Here is a 26,343-nt window from a genome sequence, read left to right as displayed (position 1 = left end):
CACTTGAGCCATAGTACCACTTCTGGCTTTTTCTGCTTATGTGGTGCTGAGGAATCGAACCCAGGGCCTCATGCATGCAAGGCAAGCGCTCTACCACTGAGCCACCTTCCCAGCCCAAGAGCTCCTACTTCTAAAGCAGATAAATCAGTTCCCTCATAAATGAGAGAGATAGTTCCCCCCTTCCCATTTTTCCTCTAATGGAACTTCAGGCTCATGTCTGTATCCTGATGATGGGCTGAAATGATGCTTACTTCTCTCTTCCTGGGGAGGACTCAGATCACACAGTCTCCCTTCTCTGCCCTTCACAATCAATCATCTCTCTGGTGTATTTGGGTGAGTGGCCGTGTTGGAATTCCTGCAGTTGGGCCTCTAGCCTAAAATTCCAGTGATCTTCTTTTTCTGCTAATTTCATCAGGCTTTTGACTATTTAGGATACTGAGTTTTAAACCAAGTCAAGGTTCATTTAAATATGTCTTTATGTCAGTCTTTTAAATTACAACTTTATAACTGGTTAAACAGACAATTATAATTTTAGGTGGCTCTAACATATGTCTGTAAGTAGGAATGTGTGGTGCTGTGTGTCTGAACTTTATTTAAATGTACAGAAGTTTACAGAGTTATGGGTATACAGTCAGCAAATTCTCTCTTTTATATAATAAGCATTGTATTTGGACCATTAACATATAAAAGTAGTCATGAAATTTTTGGCATTCCAGTTATCGTTCAGATGAGAGAAAATCCTGGCATTTGGGTGGCCCTGCTATTTAAAACCTGGTCTATATCTATTTGATTACATATATGAAATGCACTGGTATATCAGGACTAGTACTGTCCCTTAGAAGAGGTCTAAGTCTTTGATTTTTTTTCTCAGTGCTATGTATCAATTCTCTTAAAAAGCCCCGGACGCCTTAAAAATGATACCACTCCTAGACAACTATGATCCTGCTTACCCAACATCAAAAGAAAGGCCATGTTTCTCAGCAGGCTATCCCTAATCAACGTATTTCTGTCCTGAATGAGAAACTCTGTACCCAGAGTACTCTTAATACATCTGTTGCCTCTGTCATCAGGGTCAGAATGATCTCACTCTCCAACCTCCTGAAAGAAAACAGGGTCCCAAGCTCTCTATGTTAGCATAGTCATCCAGGTACACATAGAGCAGGAAGAAAGCAGTATCCCAGGCCTCTGCCATTCAAGGAGGCAGAATCCTAAAATCCACCGTGGTTCACACCTGGATCAATAGTTGATATGATTGATGGCCCACACTTGGATCAACAATTGGTAAGATGACCATTCCCAATCAACATTTAAGGGGATATTCCCATAATCTTGGGCACCCACACACCATAAATCAAAGTTAATCTGGGAAAGGCATAGAAGGTCAAATGTGCAGGTGTGTGATTTCCCACACCCAGGAGAGAGAGGACCTGGAGAGGACCATGAAGAGAGAAGCCTAAATTCATTCATTTCAGTAACTCCTCATTAGATAAAACTCTATTGGATTAAAACCCCAAACCCTAATAGCTTCCTTTTAGTTGGCCCTAGAGGTGTACAAGTCTTTTTTTTTCCTTTTTGTTGATCATTGGGCCTGAACTCTGGGCGCTGTCCCTCAGCTCTTCAGCTCAAGGCTAGCACTCTACCACTTGAGCCACAGTGCCACTTCTGGCTATTTCTGCTTATGTGGTGCTGAGGAATTGAACCCAGGGCCTCATGCATATAAGGGAAGCACTTTTACCACTGAGCCACCTTACCAGTCCTGTACAAGTCTTCTTTTAGGTAGTTGATTCCTATTCAACTGCCTGGTCATCCAGCAAAGTGTATTTATATTTGGCTAATCATTATTTGCTAACATTCTACTCTTAGGGTTCTTTTATTTTGTGGGTCCTTTATCACACCTATGGTTCCTGGCCTCTAGGTTGTCTTTGAAATACTGGGTGAGGATTAAGTTTGAAGAGTTAGTGATTCAAATCATGGATCAAATTCAGTAGATATCTTTTTGATTTTAGATTTCATTTTTTATTGTTAAGTAGCTGTACAAGGAAGTTGCCTTTCATCATTTATGTCTTGAGTTTGAGACACCCAAAAGACATACAGAAGATTGATTAGGCTGTTGAACAGATGAACCTGGAGCTTAGAGGAAGAGGTAGCAACTGTTTGAATAAGGGTACCCAGGGAACATTTATAGAATAATTATGGGGCAATTATAGAATAAGAGCATAGAGCCTAATTCCTTGAGGAACTCTAGCATTTAAAGTTGAGGAGAGGAGGTTGAGTAAGCAATGGCGGCTGGACAACAACCAGATAGGAGAAAACAAAAACAACAAAATAGGTGATTTCCCCCAACAAAAACTGAGAAGCATCCATGGGTTTGTAAAATGGAGACTGAGGATAGATCACTTTGAGACATTCTGATCATGTGACAAAGGGATAGGAAAACACCTTGGATGGAGGCTGCAGCAGAAAGAAATGAAGACAGTGAATTGGGACAAAGTTGGTTGATTTTGTTTCATTTTTCCAGGTTTTATTTTCATTTGAAAAAAAAATCAAGGCAATTTTTTTTGCCAGATATGGGGCTTAAACTCAGGGCCTGGATACTGTCCCTGAGCTTCTTTTTGCTCCAGGCTAGTATTTTACCACCTGAAGCACAGCACCACTTCTGGCTTTTTCTGTGTATGTGGTACTGAGGAATTGAACCCAGGGCTTCATGCATGTGAGTCAAGCACTCTACCACTAAGCCACATTCCCAGCCTTGAAGGCAAAATTGTAGGACAAGAACCAGAGGATATTTAGAAGGGAAATTTTCCCCTTCATTGTCCCTTTATTCTTCACAACAAAGGTACACATTCAGAACTATAGTACAACACTTTCTGAGCATGTGCAAGGTCCTAAGTTCATTTCTCAGCACCATATACACAGATATAGCACTAGAAATTAAATATTACCACCCTTTGTTTTGACACTCTGTGAGTGTCACTTGGATGTTTGGAAGAATAGCCAAGTGACTAAGGATCTCTGAGTTTACAGGAAAACAACCACCCACATTGTTTTCGACACAATTGTCTTCTACACAATTCCTCCAGAAGATGGCCAAAATGTTGTGTAGCCATAACATTGGCTCTAAAGTCTATTCACTCACTTGAGGCCTTTCTAGTGAGCAGGTCTTCTGTTTCAAAATTCAGCATAGAAGAGCAAGTTGGCATGATCATAATGGGACTTGCTCAACAAAATTCTGAGGAATTGTATTGGTGGCAACATGAGAAATCAATCCTCTGAGAAAGATGCCGCAGGCCTCATTATAACTTACTCTTGTTTCTTTTGTTTTCCAATGAAATAGAAGAATTCTTACCTACGGTGTAAGTTAGTGGGAGAATTTCAGGCATACAAAGAAGATTTTAGCCAACAGTCTCTCAAGAAGTTTGGTTCGAGGGCTGGAGATCTGGCTCAAGTGGTAAAATGCCAGCCAAGCACAATGCTTTGGAGTTTCATTTGTATGAGTTACATTTTTTTTTTTTTTTTTGTCGGTTGTGGGGCTTGAACTCTGGGCCTGGGCGTTGTCCCTCAGCTCTTCAGCTCAAAGGGAGCGCTCTACCACTTGAGCTACAGCGCCACTTCTGGTTTTTATTGGAGATAGGAGTCTCACGGTCTCTCCTGCCCGGGCTGGCTTTGAACCGCGATCCTCAGATCTCAGCCTCCTGAGTAGCTAGGATTACAGGTGTGAGCCACCAGCGCCCGACTTGTATGAGTTACATTTGTATGATACTTCATTCCTTTTTTATTGAAGGGTAGCATGGCATTGTATATGACATACCACTTTTTGGTTTTTCATTTGTTTTTTGCCAGTCCTGAGGCTTGAGTCAGGGCCTTGGCACTGTCCCTGAGCTGCTGCTGCTTCTTTTATTTTGTCAGTCGTGGGACTTGAACTCTGGGCCTGAGCACTGTCCCTGTGCTCTTTAGTTCAAGGTGAGCACTCTACCACTGAGCCACAGCGCCACTTCCAGTTTTCTAGTGGTTTATTGGAGATAAGAGTCTCATGGATTTTCCTGCCCGGGCTGGCTTTGAACTGTGATCCTCAGATCTCAGCCTCCTAAGTAGCTAGGATTATAGGTATGAGCCACTGGAGCCTGGCCTACCCTGAGCTTCTTTTGCTCAAGGCTAACATCCTACCACTTAAACCATAGCACCACTTCTGGCTTTTTCTGTTTATGTGGTACTGAGGAGTTGAACCCAGGTCTTCATGCATGCTAGGCAAGCACTCTACCATTAAGCCAGCCCTCATTTTGTTTTTTTTGTTCATTAGTTGATGTGCATTTGGGTTGTCTCTGCCATTTGGCTATTGTGAACAGAGCTACAATGAATGATAGCATGCTTTCACATTGGATTTTTTTTTTACCTTCTTCATCAGTGTAGGAGATAGGATGGTATGGGAAGAATCTGGCAGCAGTGATGTAACTGATACCAAGTTGTGATGAGAAAACAGTATCCCAGAGAGATTGTGTGACTTTATGCAGGTCCCCTATTGATGGATTCAGGCTCTAAAGTGTGTTTTATTAATTATTATTAATTACTATTATTATTATAAAGGTGATGTACAGAGGAGTTACAATTATATGTCAGGTAATGAGTACATGTCACCTCTTCCCTCATTTTCTCCCATTTTTTCCCTCCTTCCTCCCCTCCTCCATAAAGTGCATTTTCTTTCTATACCCTGTGTGACTGCCAAGAGATCCTTCCTTTTCAATTCCCCTTCCTTTTCTTTTTTTTTTTGTCAAGGTTACATAATTTTGTCAAAGTTACATAATTAAGGTAATAAGTACATTTCTTGTCAAACTTTTCCACCTCTTCTTAACTGGACATGAATTACTTGTCCACAAGAAATATGGCTGTCTGATCTTCCCTCTGGTTGCTGGACATTTTCTAACTGAATGAATCCATTGCACACAGTGTTTCTATGGCTAGATTTTGGCCAGGGCCCAAAGCCCCCTGTGACCTCTGGACGGTTGGAGAGAAAGCATCCTTCCCTGATTCACTTGACAAGATACCATGGCTCCTAAGTCCTTGTCACAAGCCCTAAGACTCCATCTATCACAAACCCTAAGACTCTATTCCCTGCCTGTTGTTTGGGGGATGGCTCAGCTCACACATGGAACAATCCAGAGCAACTCCCTGCACAACTTCTAAGCCAGCAGAAAAGCAGTTAGGCTAGGTGATGGAAAGTTTGTTTAGAACCTGACAAGAAATCAGGCTAAGATCATTCTGCGTCAGTTTTTAGACTTGCTAATGATTATTCTGGCTTGGGTTCTTGTTAGTTGGGACAGACTTTGGGCAAAAATCATTAAAGCAAGGTGTGGCTGTTCTCTTACCTTGAAAACCTGCACTTAGGCAAGGGGCCAGGCCAACATTTAAGGGTGGCTACATGGTTAAGCCAGTCCTTTCAAGTTTCACTGAGAAACAACTTTGAGACCTGCTGGTCTCAATATGGTCAGCTCTGACGCCTCCAGCATTCCCCATGACCCTGCCTTTACGATCCCACAAACACAGCTACAAATACAGCTGTGTAATGGAGCTCCCACCAAGACAGAAAAGTCAGGATTTTCATCAGAGGGAAGGGAACGGGAAGCTCCATTTCCTTTCCTGTAAACAAAGCATCCTGAAAGGGAACACCTGGCCAGTGTTTAAGAATGAGATAAGCTGTGTGTATGTGTGTGTGCGTGAATGTCCTGTGGTTTCAGCAATACCTTAAGGCTGAGGTGATAGCTAGATGCTATGTTGCATCATTAGGCAAGTTTCCAAGATTCAAAAGAGCAGCCATTTCCAGTCAATCTCAAGCCAGAGATCCACTCATTTATTTTCCCCTGGAAGTACTAATTTTGAATGGTCTTGATGGAGAAGAGATAAAGAAGATGCTTCTCTCAAAATAGACATGTGGAGCAAAAAAAAGAGCCACGTAAGCCTGGCACCAGTGGCTCATGTTTGTAATCCTCGCTACTCAGGATGCTGAGATCTAAGGATCTCAGCTCAAAGCCAGCTGAGGTAGGAAAGTCTGTGAGACTCTTACCTCCAATAAACTAATCAGAAAAGGCTGGAAGTGGCACTGTGGCTCAAGTGGTAGAGCGCTAACCTTGAGAGCAAAGAGGTTCAGGGACAGCACCCAGGCCAAGAGTTTAAGCCCCAGGACCAGCAAAAAAAGAAAAAAAAAGAGCCAAGTGAGAATGGAAAGTCCTGAGTTCAAGTCCCAGTACTAGCACCTAAAAAAGAAAAAAAATGCTTCTCAGAGAGGTTTAATTATTGGACAGACATTGTTTCTTCTAGGTGGGTAGTTATTTCAGGATCCGGTAGTTGGTGTATTCTTAAATTACAATCCACAGCAAATGAAGTTACAGATGTCAGACAGGACCTTAAAACGTTCGGTTTCTAAGCAACTTAGAAGAGAGAATAATTTCTAAGTGGACTCATTTCTCCTTGCTAGTCCCCAAACTTGGTCATTTCAATTAGGTTTTTCTTGTTTGTCTAAGACATGGTCTTGCTATATAGCTCAAGCTGGCCTCAAACTCAGGATTCTTCTGCCTCTACCTTTTGAAGGCTAGTAAATTACCATGCCTGGCCCAGTTAGTTTTCTAAGTGAAGGCACGGGCTGGGCACTTGGAGCTATCACCTGCACTACCAATCAGCCCAAGGAAATACCACAAATTTCTATCATAGTTTCATGTTTCAGTAGTTGTTATAGACAAAAGGACAATGGTTCTCCTTAAAAACTCTGCTGTGACAGAAACCAATGCCTTGATTATTTGATTTCAGTGTGGCATACAATCATGGGCCTGTAAAAGGAGCCAAAGCAACGAAGGATTATGTAAGGTTTGGTTCTCAAAGTCAACAGAAATGGGTTTCAGGTTCCCAGATTGACAAGGTGGAGAAAGAGAGCTCTGGCATTTCAGGGGCTGGGGCGATGCTGCCTGTATGGCCAGTCTGACCAGCAGTGTTCACAAGTATTTCAAGTGCCAGCTTGAATCTGCCAGTCTATTCAGTGTGGGGGTAGTTCTTTCAAGGAAGATTAGTGTAGTGTGTTTGAGTTTAATCCATACCTCAGTGCTACCTTAACACTGGATATAACAAGAGTCTCAATCCTGAGTTCAAATCCTGTCTCTACCCTTGGCCTATGTCCTTGAACAAACAACATCCCTTCTCTAAGCCTCAGTTTCCTCGTCTTTAAAGGGGACATGATAATAGTACCTCTTTTCAAGGTTGTGAGGATTATAGGAGATAATACACAAAAATACCTGTACTAATTCTAGGCCTAAAGTCTTTTTTTTTTTTTTTGCCAGTCCTGGGGCTTGAACTCAGGGCCTATGCCCTGACTTTGAGCTTCTTTTGCTCAGGGCTAGCACTCTACTACTTGAGCCACAGTGCCACTTCTGGCTTTTTCTGTTTATGTGGTAAGAAAGAATTGAACCTAGGGCTTCACACATGCTAAGCCACATTCCCAGCCCTAGAGTCAACACTTAATAAATGGAAGTGATAATCCAGGCACCAATGACTCACAGCTAAGAAACAGTACGAAGCTCTGGGTTCAAGCCCCAATACTGGCATAAATTAATGTGATTGTGATTATTTAAGAATCATATCCATCCTTCTCATTGTATTCCCTTATTTTTGCTGAAGGAGCCCCTGGCTAGACCTACAGTGGCTCACCATTAGTAATGTACTTCATTTCTGTCCCCAACAAATGACTCAGGTGATTTGGTGATAAAGAAGGCAAGATTATGGGTTGTTGACACCTTTGATATGAAAAGTAAGGAAGGGTAAAGTTGCTTTTATGAATAGCCCAAGCCTGAGACCTGAGTCTAGAAATAGCTGAGCTCTACAAAGGATTCTAGTTCCCACAAAAGATTTCTGCTAAATATAAAATAATGCTGTTGATTTGTGTTCTATTTTAGATATCTAAATCTACTTTTTTACCAGATGTAAAATGGTTCTGATGTATCATAGTAGACACTAGGCACTGGTAGCTCATACCTGTAATCCTACCTACTCAGGAGGCTGAGATCTGAGGGTTGTGATTCAAAGCCAGCCCAAGTAAGAAAGTCCATGAGACTCTTATCTCTACTTAACCACCAGAAAACAGGAAGTGGAGCTGTGATTCAAAGTGGTAGAGCACTAGCCTTAAGTAAAAAAGCTCAGGGACAGTCATCAAGTCCTGAGTTCAAGCCCCATGACCAACCAAAGCAGGAAAAAAAAAAAACTAAACTAAACATGGTAGACATGCAATGGAGGGGATTCAAATTAACAACAACAAAAAAGGCATATCTTCAATGTTCAGGTTGGCTTCTTCTCTGGCTAAATCTTTTCTTCATAAATCTTGGTCTAAAAAGATCACATATGTCCCAATAAATCTAATCCTGGCCTTGGGAATTTGGTTTGTATACAACCCTGTAGAGATACTTAATACACCTTAAATTTGGGTGGCCCAGTGGTAGAGTGCTTGCCTCCCATGCATTAGGCCCTGGGTTCGATTCCTCAGCACCACATAGACAGGGAAAAAAAGCTGGAAGTGGCACTGTGGCTCAAGTAGTAGAGTGCCAGCCTTAAGCGGAAGAGTTGAGGGATAGCACCTAAGCCCAGAGTGCAAGCCCCACAACTGACAAAAAAAATACACCTTAAATTCATATTTTTGTCTGGCTTTTTTTTTTTGGAGATAGGGTCTTTTTCTGTAGTCCAGGATGGCCTGTAACTATCACTTCTTCGGTCTCAGCCTCCCAGGTGCTGGGATTACAGCCATCTGCTATCATAATCAGCCAACTAAATTCATTTTCTATGAGTTCATTTTCTTTGAAACTCTATCTCCTTTTGAGCTATTCATTTCTTTCAAAAGTGTTACCATGTTTTAATATCCAAAAGCTAGGGATTTTGATTTGATCTATGATTCTTCTATCTTCTTTCTTCCTGTGGTCAGGAGACACCTTGACCTGTTGGCGTACCATGGCCAAGCACAGCGGTTATGATCTTGGACTCCACCCTCAGACATCCTGGGTTTGATGCATTGCTCTACCATGTGGAAACACGTGGCCCTGTGTATTTTGTCAGCCTTCGAGTTGTTTCTCATCCTTATCTGTCCAGTACAATAGGGGAGATACTGAAAATAACGATTGCTGAGATAATCAAGCGATAGGAGGTTTGGCACGAAGCTGGGATATAAGTGCTTGATACGTCCTGCCACTAATTTGTTATTACCATTAGTTGGGGATGCTCCTTCCTCTATTTTTATTGCAATCACTCTACTTTCAGATGTTGCCATATTTAGGCTGGGTTATAGATACTGCTGTTTAGTTTTATCCTGCTTTTAGATTAACCTCAACTCATCCTGTAACATGCTTACAAACCAGTATTCCTTAAACATCCTGAAAGTCTCTAGGTCAGAATCCATGAGTTTCTTACTACATATGACTTCCAATCCCCACTCCTGTCGGTAACTTCTCAGGCTCCTGAGTGTTCACCTTGCCTAGTGCCTGTTCAGGTATGCTGTGCTGATGGATGGTATAGTCTCTGGGATTCTACCATCTGCTTAGATAACTATGTAATTTTCACCATTTCCAAATTTAAGATTTCTTTCTTTTTTTTTTTTGGGTCCGGTCGTGGGGCCTGAACTCTGGGCCTGGGCGCTGTCCCTCAGCTCTTCAGCTCAAGGCTAGCGCTCTACTACTTGAGCCACAGTGCCACTTCCGGCTTTTTTCTTTTTGCTTATGTGGTGCTGAGGAATCGAACCCAGGGCCTCAGGCATGCAAGGCAAGCGCTCTACCACTGAGCTACCTTCCCAGCCCCCAAATTTAAGCTTTCTATCCAGGCTAGTTCTCTGCTCTTAACATATGTCTTGTTCCCTGCCTTATTCCTAGGATGCCATCATTTCTTGGATAAGTATACATATAAGTCAGAGCTTGAGGCTCTAATGGAAAAACCAAAAATATAAACAAAAGCCAAGAAATGAAAGAATCGGACTGTTGTGCAATATCTTTTTTTTTTTTTGCCAGTCCTGGGGTTTGAACTCAAGGCCTGAGCGCCATCCCTAATGCTTCATTTTGCTCAAGGCTAGTACTCTACCACTTGAGCCACAGCACCACTTCCAGCTTTTTCTGTTTATGTGGTGCTGAGGAATCGAACCCAGGGCTTCATGCAGGCAAAGCAAGCAGTCCACCACTGAGCCACCTTCTCAGCCCATTGTGCAATATCTTTAAAAGCATGCTTATTGCATTCTGATTTATTTACTAGCTTTAAACTGCCAATTAGATGGCAAATGACTTTTCACATAAAAATTAGGGCAAGGTCTTTCCTCTTCCTCTATTAAACTTAGAGAGTTATGTACCAAGTCATGCCCAGTGAAGCATCCCGGCATCACAAGAAGATCCTATGTGTGTGTACTCACAAACACATTTAATTGTCAACTCCTGCTTCTCCACATTAGCTCTGTTTTTTTTGCCTAAGTTAATTCATTTCTTCTTCAAAGGATATGGACTAACCATAGACCACTGTGAACAAAGGAGAAAGCTGAAAACTGCAACCAGGGAGGTTTGAGTCCATAAAGCTAGGAGTGACATCAAGAGGTCTACTGATCTAGGCAGTTGATTTTAAAGAAATCTGGAACTTCAAATCTTTAAAACTTTAATACTCTCACACACGCATACCCTCACAAGTAATTACAGGAAGAACTGGTACATTTGTGCAAGGTAGGCGCTATACTAATATTCAAATATAGGTTATTTGAATTCAAAGTGAACTTTCACCCCACAAGTATTTATTGAGCATCTGTTCTATTAGGGAAAGAGAAGTGATATACGGATAAAATTCTTTCCCTCAGTGAAGGAGCTACCCCTTCCCAAACAAGTGCTTTACATTAATGCCCAGGAAAGGTAGTGAGCAGTGCTGAAACTGAACTGTGGAATATCAAGAACTCTTTTTCCTAGATCCCAGCCTACTCTAAAGCTGACTGTAAGTTTCATAGTTTCTGCTCTATATATTCCCTTTCTTTTTTTTTTTTTTTTGTCTGTCATGGGGCTTGAACTCAGGGCCTGAGTGCTGTCCCTGAGCTTTTTCACTCAAAGCTAGTGATCTACTACTTTGAGCCACAGACCTACCTCTGGTTTTCTGGTGGTTAGCTGGAGATAACAAGTCTCATGGGGACTTTTCTACTCAGGCTGGCTTCAAACAGCAGCGGTCCTCAGATCTCAGCCTCCTTAGTAGCTAGGATTTTAGGCATGAGCCACTGACGCCCAGCTCCCTTTCTCTTTAAACATCACATTCAAACATGATTATCCATACTTCATGACTTGACTTACTAGCCTCATGGTATCTTAGATCCCCTTCTTCATTATTTCACCAAAACGCTTAGTGTAGTCTTAATGTCAAGCTAAACATTATTGGATTGCTCCAATGATTAATCATCTACTTTAGTAACAAGCTCTTTTCTGATTCACCAAACTCTCCAATTAAAACAGGCTCTTTTTGCACAAGGAGAAAGGAGTTGGTTGTCTGCAGGGAGGCCACATGACATGCCTGAGAGGAGGCAGGGGTTGCTTGAAGCTGAAGTTGGGATCACCAAATGGTTATGGAATAAATAGGGACTTCTAGGGGTTCAAAGAACTCCAAGGACACAGCTGAGCATTGGGACATATGTGATACATGCTTCTCCTTAAGACATTAAGAAGGGTTAAAACTACAGAAAGATGAAAGATGGAAAGTTGGAAAGTTCAGATGGCACACAAAGGAGTAACAGCTTACTCGATTTGTTTTTGAGTCAGGGTCTTTGTTGTTCAGGCTTCCTGCCTCAGTCTCCCAAGTGCTGACTTAACTTGTTTTCTTATCCTGGCTAAACTGTTACTGTTTTTGTGGCCCTGACCCAGGACAAGAGATTCAAAATCAGTTCTTTTCCTTTCTTAACTAGATTTTTGTCTAGGAAGGGCAATCATTAAAAGAGGAAAGATTATCACTAAAATCAATTCTCATAATCATCTCAGAGGCTGGTACAAAAAATATTCATTAGTGAAATGGAGAAACAAATATTACATAACTTCAGTTCTCAATCTGGAACACATCTCTAATTGCTGTAGCTTCCTATTAATAACACTTTGATGCTCTACCAGGATATATCCAGGACATCTAGGGTGCTGCTCTAAAGTCACAGGGTAAATGTTGCTGACAAAACTAAGTGTTCTCAGTGGAGCTTGAATAGTAATTCCTCAGCTAAGCATGTTGCAAAAATAGGGTTAGAGATGGAAAGCATGCTTAATCTGATAATCACTGACAGAAAATGTCGGTAATTTCTCTGGAAGAACAAGCCCAATTACTCATAATGTGCCATACTGAGTAGTGCTAAAAAGAAAAGACACAGTGCATTAATTTAGGGCTGACACAACATCACACATCCACATTGTCTTGCTGATCTCCCCCCACTTGTTTCCCACAAAGTAATGAAATTATAATAGCTAATGGCACCTTCTTAAGCAGTAGCATAATGGGAGGTGTAACCTGGGTTTTGGAGTCAGATCTAGGTTAGAATTCTGGTAGTATCTACTACACAGCTAAGAACACTCATTTCATCGTAACGTTCTGCTTTAATGCTCATGAAAGCTGGACATAGGTTCTGGTGAACTTTTAAACAAGAAATACAGAACAAACTGATCATATTCCTGATGATCATCTAGTTGCTGGTCCAATGATAGTCTTGATAGATGCCTACTGTGAGGTAGAAAGCCCCTTGTTTCTCAGCATTTACTCAGCCATAACCAATGACTTCTCCAGGGTTCTTGTGAAGTCTCAGGAAATTTGAAGTTAGCCTAGAATTCTTTATATGCTGCTTACCTTCTCCTGGATGTCCTCATAGCATTGTCCTCTCTTAACACTTCAGTGTGTTTGCTATTTAGCTTTTTTCTTTTTTCCAGAGCTAAGGACTAAACTCTGCCTTGAACTTGCTAGGCAAGTGCTCTTCCCCTGAGCTAAATCCCCAACTCCACTATCATATTTTTTGTTTTTGTGTCTCTCACGGTGCCTGAACTCTGGGTCTGGGTCCCTGTGTCCCTCAGCTCTTCAGCTCAAGGCTAACACTCTACCATTTGAGACACAGTGCCACTTCTGGCTTTTTCTGCTTATGTTGTACTGAAGAATGGAACCCAGGGCCTCATGCATGCAAGGCAAGCACTCTACCACTGAGCCACCTTCCCAGCCTCATCCACTATATTTTTATGTTAGCCACTTTTTAACATGCATTTATATGCTGTTAATAAAGATATATTTTTTAAAAGGAACACTTAATACTAGTGCATTTTAGGTTTCATACAAAAAGAACTGGGTCAAGACCATGTTTCTTCAACTATATTCAAACTTGTATCCTTTTTTGGTTTGTTTGGTCAGTTGTGGGGCTTAAACTCAGGCCCTGCTGGGTGCTTCCCTGAGCCTCTTTGTGCTCAAGGCTAGAGCTCTACCACTTGAGCCACACCACTTCAGGTTTTTGAGTGGTTTATTGGAGATAAGAGCCTTTTCTTTTCTTTTTTTTTTTTTTTTGGGTCTGGTCGTGGGGTCTGAACTCTGGGCCTGGGTGCTGTCCCTCAGCTCTTCAGCTCAAAGCTAGCGCTCTACCACTTGAGCCAGAGCGCCACTTCCGGCTTTTTTCTTTTTTTGCTTATGTGGTGCTGAGGAATCGAACTCAGGGCCTCGAGCATGCAAGGCAAGCACTCTATTACTGAGCCACCTTCCCAGCCCTCACAGAAACTTTTCTGCTCCGACTATCTTTGAATCTCGATCTCCTGAGTAGTGGAAGTGGCGCTGTAGCTCAAGTGGTAGAGCGCCGGCTTTGAGCTGAAGAGCTGAGGGACAGCGCCCAGGCCAAGAGTTCAAGCCCCACGACCGACAAAAAAAAAAGAAGTTGTTCCTGAGTAGTATTACAGGCATAAGACACCAGCGTCCAGCTCAACCTTCTATTCTTTAAAAAAAAAAAAAAAAAATGTGTGAAACTTCCAGGTTACAGTCTCCATTTCTTGAAAGTTTTATTACTTAGGCTAAAGGCCACTGTAACTCAATAAATGAATTAAACAGATTCAAAAATTGGTGGAATTCAAAAAACCTGGATACATGAACATCCTAAGACTGGAAAAATAAACTTTACATGTGTTTATGTTTTTGTGTCAATTCTGGGGCCTTAACTTAGGGCCTGGGCACTGTCCTTGAGTTTTTCTGCTCAAGGCCAGTGCTCTACCACTTGAGCCACAGCTCCACTTCCCATTTTTGGTGATTAATTGGAGATAAGCATCTCATAAACCTTCCTGCCTGGGCTGGCTTCAAACTGCAACCCTTACATCTCAGCCTCCTGAGTAGCTAGGATTACAGTCATGAGCCATCAGCACCCAGCTCATTATGCTTTATTTTGGTACCATCTCTCTGGTTGTTGGTATAAATTTTAACAGCCTTTTCTGTGTTCTGAAATTAATAAGCATTATTGAAAAAATGGAGTAGAAACATCCATAGCCAGATTCAAGTCCTTTCTTCAGAAACCTTTCTACTTTAGTGGGTATGTTTACCCCCCAGCACTTAAGGAAGAAAGGTCTAATGTCACTATATGGGGGTTGAAATAAGTGCCAAAGGAAAAGCAGTTTCCGCCACCTCCAAGGAGGAGGAGCTGTTGCTCTTCAGAAAGGAGGATGCTGGTATGGTTGTGTAACATTAATGGCCATGGCACGCATGTTGTGTCAATCTGATACTCAGAGCTCAGTCCTGTAGTCAGATCAATAACAGTCACGCCAGGAACTGAGGAAGAGTGAATCCAGACTCCTCCAACCAGAAGAAGCTGTCCATTGAGTACATGAGCGGTGTGGGAATACCTTGGAGTAATGGGAGGCTGGATATCTAGTGATTCCCAGAGGAATCCAGCAGAGACTGGCTTCAGAAAGAGTACAGAGTTCAACGGCTCCTCAGAAGCCCCAAGACCTCCAGCAATAAGGGCTCCCCCCTGCCAACTGCAGGCACTGTGGGAATGCCGACCTTCAGGTACTTCCCCCTCCACCGAGATCCTGACCCAACTCATTGTCCTTTCGTGGAGGAAATGCCAGTCACTCAGTACGGGTTCCACCACACCTCGCCCCCCATACACAAACAAATATTCCTGATTCTGATAGGATACTTCTGTTGTTGAGTGCCTCCAACGAGATAAAATTGAATCTCCTTCCAAGTCGACCTTTGTTATTGCCACATTCAGGTCCTTGGCGTTGTGGCCCTCCCTTCCGCATAGATGAAGCTGGAGAACCCCCGAGGCTGGATTTACGGGAGACAGTCTCCCTCCCAGAACCAGAATCTGGGTATCAGAAAGATGTGTCATGGTGTGATAAAGGCGTCCATCCCACCGGGCTTCGGTCCCACCACTGCATACTTGGCTGTCTTTCCAATCAAAGCCACAGTGTCTGGAGAGCAAGTGGAACTTGTTCACTCGGCAGTGCCGACCATCCTGTTCTCCAAACCCTCCCGCGCTGAGAATAACGCCGGGGCTCACCAGGACGGAGGCATGGCCGTATCGCTTAAGGTGTGAGCCCTGGCTGTCACCAGTGACGACTCTGGCGGGGAAGATCCCGGCCGGTGTAGCAGGATCGACTCGTGAAAACGCCTCTGAGGGGGGAAACACCAGAGTTTGGGGCGGGGTGTCTCCCGTGGAAGCTGCCAAGATGAAATAGTGGGAGCATTTCAGATGCCACTCTTCGAACTCATCGAAGGGCTCGAGCTTTTCCACCCGCCGGCGTTCTTCCGCAGGGAGAAAGCGGCGATAGAATTCATTCATGTCCACGGCACTGCAGGCCGTCCAGCCGGCTTGCAGGAAGCGGCGGCGCTGGGCCTCCACGTCGGGAAAGCGGTCCAGGCCGTGCAGCGGGGAGTTCAGCCGCCGGAAATGCTGCAGCATGACCTGCCCGAAGGCGTCCCGGGGCTCCATTTGCTCGTACACCACGAAAAGAGCGCGCGGGAAACGCTGGGCGGCCCAGGCGAGGAGGTCCGCGGCGCGATCCGGCTCCAGGTAGGTCAGCACCGCCTCGGCCAGGAGCAGAGTGGGCGAGGCGGGGTCCAGGCCCGCGGCCGCCAGGGCCCCCTGCAACCGCTGGAGCTGCCGCAGGTCCAGGCCCAGGATGCGGTAGTCCGTGGCCTCCAAGCACAGCGCGGACGACGGGTCCCCGGTCCGGAAAGGCCCGGTGAACGCGCACAGAGCCGGCGTGTCACCGATCCTCTCCGCCTTGCGCCGCGCCACCTCCGGGAAATCCACCTCCCACACGGAAGCCCGGGCCAGCAGGCCCGCCGACTTGAGGCGGAAGTACAGCGAGTCGGAGCCGGCGCCCAGGGACAGGATCTGAGCGGGAGGCGCGGCGGGGTGCGCGCACGCACGGCTCAGGAAGGCGCGCACGCAGTGGCGCACGGCGCGCGCGCGCACGTAGTAGCCCCGGTGGATGAGCGGCGCGCGGCGCGCGGCGCCCGGAACCATCAGCCCGGCGAAGGCGTCCTCCACGTACCCGCGCGCGGCCAGGGAGCTCTTGCTCAGGGCGCTGCTGTCGTTGGTGCTCTGCACAGCTCCCGTTCGACGCTCGCGATTGCGCGGGCCCATGGCCCAGGAGAGACTTGGGAGCGGCAGCCGTCGCTGGGGTGAACGGCCCACCACCGTACGGAAGACTCAGCCCAGCGCCACGGCACCAACTTCCGCTCGCATAGTGCGTCAGTTCCGGGATCGGCCCCTTTAGCCAATCAGGATCGAGGAGGGTGTGGCCTGTACGAAAATTCAACTGCGGTTGACCTTTGATTCCCGGGAGCTGCCGGCTGCGTTCCGCGGCTTGTCGGCCTCACTTTCCAACAAACCTTCCAGTCGGAGGGCGAAATTTCCCTCCTATGTAATTGTCCTCCATTGTAAGAAGAGGTGAGTCTGGGAAGTGACGCCTGACTTCCTTAGGCAGGGCTGGGTAAAGACCAGAGAAGGGTCAGCACCTTAGTGGACGTTCCTGGGAATGGATGCTAGCAGTAGTTGCTGATTAATTCAGCTGCTCTCCTCGTTGCAGAAGAGAACTCATTTACATCGAGAAGCAAATCAGGCCAAGTGGAAAGGGAAGAAACTGACCTTCACAGTAATTACAATAATTCCCCCCCCCCCCCATAGATCCATACCTTCGATTCCTCGGAGGGCCAGCGCTGGGTTAGGTTGACTGTGAGTTAACCCACTCACTCTCAACTGTACCGTGAAACTCTCCTCCACTCCCCAAATCCTCATTCTAAAGTAGTAGCGAGTCTGTCCCCAGAAGGTGGTCGGAGAAGAGGCGTGACTTGAACGTTTGAATAGGGCTGGGAAGGTGGCTCAGTGGTACAGTACATGCCTGAGGCCCTGGGTTCGATTCCTCAGCACCACATAAGCAAAAAGAAAAAAGCCGGAAGTGGGGCTGTGGCTCAAGTGGTAGAGCACTAACCTTGAGCTGAAGAGCTGAGGGACAGCGTCCAGGCCCAGAGTTCAGGCCCCATGACAGTACCAAAAAACAAACAGAACGTTTGGATATTTATTTTTCCTCATTTGTAATACTGTATATTAGTTGTGCAAAGGGGTTTTACTGTGATATTTCCATACTTGTATATAATGTACTTGATCAAATTTATTCCCCATTACTTTTTTTAATCCTCTTGTCTGCTCTTTATTCAACAGTTTTAATGATTTCATTACTCTGTTTTCATACATGCTTAAAGCGTACTTGAGTTATATTCACCCCATCTCTCTGTCCTTTTACCATCCCCTCTCCCATTTGTTTCCACCCTCAAACGTTCTTCAGGTTTATAAGCAGCCTTTTGTAAAATTCTTGTACACAGCAGTGTTTTTCATAATAGAGCAAAATCTGAGGCAACTAAGATGTGAATCAATAGGAGTAGCTAACTATTTAAGCCTTCTTTTAAAAGCAGCAGCAGCTCAGGTTCAAGTTTTAAATAACCATTAAGTTTCTTCTTTGTTGTTGTTGTTGTTGGTCATGGGGCTTGAACTCTGGGCCTCAGGGCTGTCTCTGTGCTCTCCAGCTCAAGGGGAGCTCTCTACCGCCTGAGCCACAGCGCCACTTTCGGTTTTCTAGTGGTTTATTAGAGATAAGAGTCTCACAGACTTTCCTGCCTGGGCTGGCTTTGAACCCTGATCCTTGGATCTCAGCCTCTTGAGTAGCCAGTATTATAGGCATGAGCCACCGGCTCCCCGCTAACCATTAAGTTTCTAAACTGGTTACCTAAGAATCTTAGGTTCCTAATAACTTGGGTGTGTCTGTGGGGAGGTAATGATTAGTAAATAGTATCTTTTCCAGAGATATTTAGAAAATGTATAATTTTCCAAATTGGATATCTGGCTGATATAGAGAAGGAAGTCAATTTGACTGTAGTGCATTGTTGTTAAGATGATAAGTTTGGGAGGCTGGGAATGTGGCCTAGTGATAGAGTGCTTCCCTAGCATGCATAAGCCCTGGGTTCCATTCCTTGGTACCACATCAACAGAAAAAGCCAGAAGTGGAGCTGTGGCTTAAGTAGTAGAGCTCTTGCCTTGAGCTGAAGAGCTCAGGGACAGCACCCAGGCCCAGAGTTCAAGCCCCTCAATCGACCAAAAAAAAAAAAAAGAAAAAGAAAGGTAAATTTTAGAGTCTAGCAATTTGCATACTGGAGTTAAAAACAAAAACACCTTGGTATTAGGGTGCCAGTGGCTCACTCCTATAATCCCAGCTACTTGGGAGGCTGAGATCAGGAGGATTGAGGTTTGAGGTCAACCTGGGCACACTTGTAAGACTTGCTTCTCAATAGCTAGTTGAGGTGGTGGTATATACCTGTCATTCTAGCTATGAGGGATCCAGAGTATCGAGCCTCCAGACCAGCCCACAAAGAAGAGTGCTCCAGATTCCATCTTGAGAGAATAAAATGGGTTTGGTAACATGCACTTGTCATCCTAACTACAGTAGAAAGTGAAAAAATGAGAGAACCGGACTCCAGACACAGGCCAGAACAGGAAGCCAGACCCTATCTTAACACTTAGACAGTGCTAAAAAGGACTAGAGGCATGACTGGCAAGCCTGGGGCCCTAAGTTCAAACCCCAGTACCACACACACACACACACACTTGAATCAGAGTGATTTATTTTTAGTATTCAAGCACTCATTAATGATTTTAAGGAGAGCAGTTTGGCACAGTGAGGGCTGAATTCAGTTTTTCAGTGGATAAGAGACAACTTAATGTACGCATCTAGTCTAAATTTTGCTTTCAAGGTACTCACGTCAAAAGGAAGAGAGAAGCCAGGTGCCAGTGGCACATGCCTGTAATCCTAGCTACTAAGGAGGCTGACATCTGAGGATCTCCGTTCAAAGCCAGCCTAGGCAGGAAAGTCCATGAGACTCTTATTTCTAATTAGCCACCAGAAAACTGGAAGTGATGCTGTGGCTCAAGTGGTAGAGTGCTTGCCTTGAGCTGAAGAGCTCAGGGACAGTGCCCAAGCCCAGAGTTCAAGTTTCAAGAAAAAAAAAGTAAGAGAGAGATGGTGCAATAGCTAAAATAGACTTTCAGAGAAGTTTTTTGTTTTAATTTGTTTTTTTAGTTAGAAGATAATGAAGACTTTCAGAGAAGTCTTTTGTTTTTTAGAAGAAAGTACATTCTGCACTTGCATTTTGTTCTCTGAGGGAAATCACCTAGTGGAGAGAGAAAGACCTAAAGGATCAGAAAAACAATGATAGCTTACTAGTGGAGTAGCAGCTTGAAATAGGTAGCCGTGAGATGCTGAGCGTTTGAGTAATTCCAGGGTTTAACTTTGTGTGTATGTGGGTCGGTGGGTGTGACAGTCCTGGAGCTTGAACTCAGGGACTGGTCTCTATTCCTGAGCTTCTTTTCTCAAAAAGTACTTTAGTGGAATAAGAGTCTCACAGACTTTTCCTGCCCAGGCTAGCTTCAAACTGCAATCCTTAGCCAGGCATTGGTGGCTCACACCTGTAATTCTAGCTACTCAGGCTGAAATCTGAGGATCCTGATTTAAAGCCAGCCTGGGCAGGAAAGTCTGGGAGTCTCTGATCTCTAATAAAAACCACCAGAAAAACTGGAAGTGGTCCTGTGGCTCAAGTGGTAGAGCACTCACCTTGAACTGAAGAGCTGAGGTACAGCACCCAGGCCCAGAGTTCAAGCCCCAGGACCGACAAAAAAAACAAAAAAAAAAAAACCTACAATCCTCAGATCTCAGCCTCCTAAGTACCAAGGATTACATGTGTGAGCCACCAGCATCTGGCTACAATACAACTCTTACTATCTTGAAGGATTTCCCTGTTTCCTTTTTCTTGTTTTCTAATAATTTCCCAACTGTAAACACACTTAATTTGGGGTTTTTTCTTTTAGTGAGTATGTATACAGTCTTGTTTCTTAGATGTTTGTAGCTGAAAATATTCACATTTACTGAAACAGGTGAAATTCAGCCAGCTGTGTGGAAGAAATCTGAAGGAAATCCAGGACCTCAGAATTAACTGACTGAAATACGCTACACGGGTCAAACTAAGAATAACAGTGGGAAAGGATCTTTTATTTTCTGCAAAAAATCACAATGGAGGCAGAAGAACAGCAGCCATGGAAAACAGACTTTTATTTGGAATTGCCCAAAGTGGTGAGATATAGATATATTTATGTATTGGTCATGGGACTTGAACTTAGGGCCTGGACACTGTCTCTGAACTCTTTTGCTGAAGGCTAGCGTTCTACCACTTAGAGCCACAGTGGCACTTCCAGTTTTCTGGTGGTTAATTGGAGATAAGATTCTCACAGACTTTCTTGCTTGGGCTGGCTTCTAACTGTGATTCTCAGACCTCAGCCTCCCAAGTAGCTGGGGTTACAGGGGTGAGCCACCAGCACATGGTTCAACTACAGAGTTCTTAAGTGGTTGCTAATTATGACTTACATCGTTTCTATTCACAAAAGGAGTTTTTTTTTTTGTCAGTCATGGGGCTTGAACTCTGGGCCTGGGCACTGTCTCTCAGCTCTTCAGCTCCAGGCTAGTGCTCTACCACTTGAGCCACAGTGCCATTTCCAGTTCTCTGAGTGGTTTATTGGAGATAAGAGTCTCACAGCCTCTCCTTCCTGGGCTGGCTTTGAACCGTGATCCTCAGTCAGATCTCAGCCTCCTGAGTAGCTAGGATTACAGGCGTGAGACACCAGCACCCGGCTAGGAAATAAATTTTATAGGTAGAATTTGTAAACATTAGAAGTTATATGGCTAAACCTAATTGACAGTTTGCCTCTACAAACTACAAACATCCAATACCTGTTACAATGCTATATATCCAGTGGATACTTGGTAACTCTACTGATTTTGTTTTCTTCCTGTAGGAACTTCATGCCCACTTGAATGGATCCATTAGTTCTAATACCATGAAGAAATTAATAGCCAAGAAGCCAAATCTTAAAATCTGTGATCACATGACTATGATTGACAAGGGAAAAAAAAGAACCTTAGAAGAGTGAGTGTGGAGTGGTTGTAGAAATAATGACTTCTTCATCTATAAATATTTTGAGATAGTAATAATATAATGCGTAAGAATTCAGATTTTTTGTAGTTAAAAACAACAGTAACAAAGTGTGCTGTGTACCAGTGTCTCATACCTATAATCCTAGCTACTCAGGAGGCTGAGATCAGGGGATCATGGTTCAAAGCCAGCCCAGGCAGGAAAGCCCGTGAAACTTTTATCTCCAAATAACTTCCCCAAAAAGCTGGAAGTGGAGCTGTGGATCAAATAGTAGAGCACTAGCCTTGAGCAAAAGAGCTCCAGGCCCAGCAAATTAAAGAACAAAGAAATGTGAGCATCTCACATGGAGAATATAGCAACATAAAATTTTTCCAACTGTCAAACCGTTGTAAATTATTCATGCCATTTGTGAGGTTAGGATGTTCTTTATACCTAAAAATACACACATGTTGATGTTTCCCTGTTTGCTGATACTGGCAGCAAGAGCCAAGGAAATGGCAACCAGCCTGGTACCAATGGCTTAGGCCTGGAAATCCTAGCTGCTCGGAGGCATGAGAACTGAAGATCAAGTTTCAAAGCCAATCCAGCAGACAACTTCATAAGACTCTTATCTCCAATTAACCTGTGAAATACCAGACTGGTGTCATAACTCAAGTGGCAACACATCAAGGGGGAGCAAAAAAGCCCAAGAGAGTTTAAGGCCTTGAATTCAAGTCCAGATACACCTACAAAAGACAAACATAATAACAAGTAGCTGGATGTAATATTTTAAGACTGTAATCCTTGCTATTTGAAACACAGAGATTGGGGATTATGGTTCAAGGCTAGCCCAGGCATAAGTTCCCAAGACTTCATGTCAGTTAATGGATTGGCACAGTGGTGTTTGCCTGTCATCCCAAGCTATGGCAAAGCACAAGTGCTAGATGGTCATCCCAGTGAAAAAGGGAAGCACAAATAGGAAGATCACAGTCCAGGTCAGCCGGAGCATAAAACAATAATCAGTGCAAAAAGAGACTAGTGGGGTCAGGAAGCCCAGTGGTAGAGTGCTGGGGCCCCAGGTTCGATTCCTCAGCACCACATGCATGAGGCCCTGGGTTCAATTCCTCAACACCACATAAGCAGACAAGCTGCAAGTGGTGCTATGGTTCATGTGGTAGAGCGCTAGCCTTGAGCTGAAGAGCTGAAGGACAGTGCCCAGGCCCAGAGTTCAGGTCCCCTAACAGACAAAAAAGAAAAAAAAAAAAAGACTAGTAGAGTGACTTAGGCAAGAGTTCAAACTCCAGTACAACCAAAATACAACAAGAAAGAATAATGCCTATTATTTCATGCTTAAAAATATAAGTAACATTTTATTTTCAGTCATTTGATTATCTTTCCAAGTCATAGTGATTTTTTAAAAAAACTATTATGTAGTTCTTTATAAATATACACATATATGTACAGTTCACCTAAAATCTATTAATTCAGCTTAGTGGAGTGAGAACATCTCACTGAATGAGAAACTTTTGATGATTAGTATTTCTTAAAATCTTTCATTCACGTTGCAGATGTTTCCAGATGTTTCACGTCATTCATCAGCTTGCCACTAGCACTGAAGATATCCTAATGGTGAGACATGAAGGAATTTCTGGAATGGTTTAAGAATTATGAAGTCGCCGGGCGCTGGTGGCTCACGCCTGTAATCCTAGCTACTCAGGAGGCTGAGATCTGAGGATCGCGGTTCAAAACCAGCCCGGGCAGGAGAGACCGTGAGACTCCTATCTCCAATAAAACCACCAGAAAACCGGAAGTGGCGCTGTAGCTCAAGTGGTAGAACGCTCGCCTTGAGCTGAAGAGCTGAGGGACAGCGCCCAGGCCCAGAGTTCAAGCCCCACAACCGACAAAAAAAAAAAAGAATTATGAAGTCATATGTGCCTTTCTGATCTGATATATAACCTTTTGTTTTCACCAAGAGGGTGATGAAAAAATATTTTCTTTTTCAATGCCAGTTCTTCAAAACCAGTGTAAGACATTGGCCTAAGAGCTTATAATATAAAAGCCAGTGGGAGTGAGTTATGAGTCAGATTACTTGTAAATGAAGGGACTCTGAGGGATCATGTTCCAGGCACTATACTTAGCACTGCTTCCTGAAATAAGTTTTTGTTTGTTTGTTTGTTTCCTCTTTGGTGTTACTAAGGTTTGAACTCCAGTCCTTATGCTTGCTAAAGCAAGTGTTATACCACTGGAGGTACGTCTCCAGCCATCTTTTTGCTTTAGTTATTTTTCTTGGGGCTAGCCTCAGACCTGGATCCTTCTACTTTTACTCTCACATACCTGGAATGACAAGCATATGCCAACAGATATGACTTGTTGCTACCTTTTTGTTGTTGTTGTTTGCTTTGAAGCTGGCCTCAAACTATGGTCTTCTCGATCTCTGCCTCCCTAGTAATTGGGGTTATAAGCATGCACCACTGTATGTACCCTAATAAGTGTTCTATTGTTCCACGGCTGGGAGTATAGCCCAGTGGCAGAGGGCATTGCTTTGCAAGCACAGGGCCCTGGATTCCGTTCCCAGCGCCGCCGCCTCAGAAAAGCAGTTCAATGTAATTTGTTTTAATGTCGAACATAGAAAGTGGTAAAACAGCTGTTCCGTCATTGTTTAGCTCCAGATCCCTATACTTTCCCATCAGAAACCTAATTACGATGTACTCTTATCTGGAGGAAGAATTGAAGTAGAGAGTCTCACTCTAGAGCCTAAGAAAGGAAAGCACCAGAAGAGTTGCCCTCAGTACCTATGCATGGAACAGAAAGGGCTAAGCCTGGTAGACACAGATGTTAGCCACTGGGAAAGGTTCTAAGATACAGGTTAGGAATGACTCCATAGGCCCCACTGGGGCCTAGCTAACCCCTCCTTTTGTGCTCATACTGGCCGGCAGCCTTTGATCATTTGGTTTCATATGTACCTAACCACCCAGAAATAAAGGGCCCTGGATAGCAGATGTGATCAGTCCAGTCTCTGGAAAGGACTGCTACTTCAAACCCTTGCTTCTACCAGCTGCCTACTCTCAAACATCCGAATTAGTCTTAAGTGAGGTGGGGTAGGGTAGGTTGATTCCATGGGTCTGTTCAGTTCTGGGCAGTGGTAAAGATCCAGCCTGGAAAGATGAGGCCCACATAAGAGACAACGTAGCCTCTTTTTTTTTTTTTTTTTTGGTCAGTCGTGGGGCTTGAACTCTGGGCCTGGGCGCTGTCTCTCAGCTCTTCAGCTCAAGACAAGTACCCTACTGCTTGAGCCACAGTGCCACTTCCGGTTTTCTGGTGGTTAATTGAAGACGGGTCTCAGGGACTTTCCTGTCCCGGCTGGCTTTGAACTGTGATCCTCAGATCTCAGTCTCCTGAGTAGCTAGGATTGCAGGTGTGAGCCACAGGCACCTGGCACAATGTAGTCTCTTAAATCTGTTTTTTTTTTTTTTTCATCCCTCCTGATGAATCTGAACCACCCATTTCACTTACATAATAGAAATTCCTTTGGAGCTTTTATGGGGGAAAAAAGAAGGGGCCCAGATCTTGATTACTGTGAGTTCACCAAGGTAAGGTTAGGCAGTCTATACAACAGCCACCCTGTTTGCTGTGTCAGGACACCGCACTTGCATGCTTATGTACATGCAAAGCACATTAGTCAAAGCAGATTAAGATTAGGGCCAGATGAAGGGTCACTAGGGCCGTCTGTCACAGCCTCCTCAGCCTGGTTTTAGGATTGGTCATAGAAAAGGAAAACACACCTTCATTCATTGTTGGATTGAACTCTGGGCCTGGGCACTGTCCCTCAGCTCTTCAACTCAAGGCTAATGCTCTACCACTTGAGCCACAGTGCCACTTCTGGCTTTTTCTGCTTATGTGGTGCTGAGGAATCGAACTCAGGGCCTCATGCATGCAAGGCAAGCACTACTACTGAGCCACCTTCCCAGCTCTGTATATACATTTTTTTGGGGGGGTGGGGGTCCAGTCGTGGGACCTGAACTCTGGGCCTGGGCGCTGTCCCTCAGCTCTTCAGCTCAAGGCTAGTGCTCTACCACTTGAGCCACAGTGCCACTTCGGCTTTTTTCTTTTTGCTTATGTGGTGCTGAGGAATTGAACCCAGGGCCTCATGCATGCAAGGCAAGCGCTCTACCACTGAGCCACCTTCCCAGCCCTGTGTATACATTTCTTAACACTGTGCACACATAGATGGCTCCCACTGGTGTTGTCTTGTTTCTGTTTCATCACTCTGCTATTATGAACACATTCAATAAATGACATTAGTCTGTACACTTGGTACTTGACTGGAACTCTAACATTGTCAATATTGTGTACTTTATCAGATCACAAAGGATGTCATTAAAGAATTTGCAGACGATGGTGTCAAGTACCTGGAACTGAGGAGCACACCCAGAGAAGAAAACACTACTGGTAGACTTTAATTACTTCCTAATAGATATACTATCCCTTTTCCTATGTGCTTTGGTCACTCACAAAAATTTACTTTCCAGTTGTGCTTGCTTTGTGTCAACAAAAAAAATCCTGTCATATACATTAATAATAGACATTATTCTGTGTGTGTTGTGTATTTGTGTTCATGAGAGAGAGATAGGCGCTGCAGATTCAAGCCCAGCCCTTGCATATGCTAGGCAGCATTATACTACTAAGCTATACCTGTCTTCCCAGTGACATAAATATCAATGGGGAAATTATTTATTTATTTTTATTATTTTTGTGGTACTGGGGATTGAACTGAGGAACTGATGCTTGATAGACAGGTGTTCCACCACTTGAACCATTCCTTCTCTATCCTCTATTTACTTGATTAATTTTTTTTTTTTTTTT

At 44.0% G+C, this 26,343-nt stretch overlaps 2 protein-coding genes across 6 annotated transcripts in view; one reads left to right on the top strand and one right to left on the bottom strand.

Annotated features, from left to right (window-relative positions):
* Nucleotides 1-14,332: 14,332 nt before the first annotated feature.
* On the bottom strand, nucleotides 14,333-16,629 carry Lcmt2 (leucine carboxyl methyltransferase 2). The gene has a single exon (XM_013010251.1). It carries the CDS (start codon nucleotides 16,610-16,612, stop codon nucleotides 14,552-14,554), a length of 2,061 nt encoding a protein of 686 aa, XP_012865705.1. The 5' UTR covers nucleotides 16,613-16,629; the 3' UTR covers nucleotides 14,333-14,551.
* Nucleotides 16,623-26,343, top strand: part of Adal (adenosine deaminase-like) — an 18,093-nt gene continuing 8,372 nt past the window's right edge. Inside the window, exons 1-5 of one of the 5 annotated variants that reach the window (XM_013010253.1) lie at nucleotides 16,623-16,715; nucleotides 20,450-20,645; nucleotides 21,365-21,495; nucleotides 23,049-23,109; nucleotides 25,842-25,929. In XM_013010253.1, the coding sequence (XP_012865707.1) occupies nucleotides 20,586-20,645; nucleotides 21,365-21,495; nucleotides 23,049-23,109; nucleotides 25,842-25,929 (340 nt within the window). In that variant the 5' untranslated portion in view covers nucleotides 16,623-16,715; nucleotides 20,450-20,585. Of the gene's footprint in view, nucleotides 16,919-20,449; nucleotides 20,646-21,364; nucleotides 21,496-23,048; nucleotides 23,110-25,841; nucleotides 25,930-26,343 lie in introns of those variants that run through there. The other 4 variants (XM_013010252.1, XM_013010254.1, XM_013010256.1 and 1 more) reach the window with 4 other exon arrangements.

Source organism: Dipodomys ordii, unplaced genomic scaffold, assembly GCF_000151885.1.
Source record: "Dipodomys ordii isolate 6190 unplaced genomic scaffold, Dord_2.0 Scaffold11, whole genome shotgun sequence".
Classification (NCBI taxonomy): domain Eukaryota; kingdom Metazoa; phylum Chordata; class Mammalia; order Rodentia; family Heteromyidae; genus Dipodomys; species Dipodomys ordii.
The sequence above is the reverse complement of the archived record's forward strand: the minus strand, read 5'-3'. Positions and strand labels throughout refer to the sequence as shown.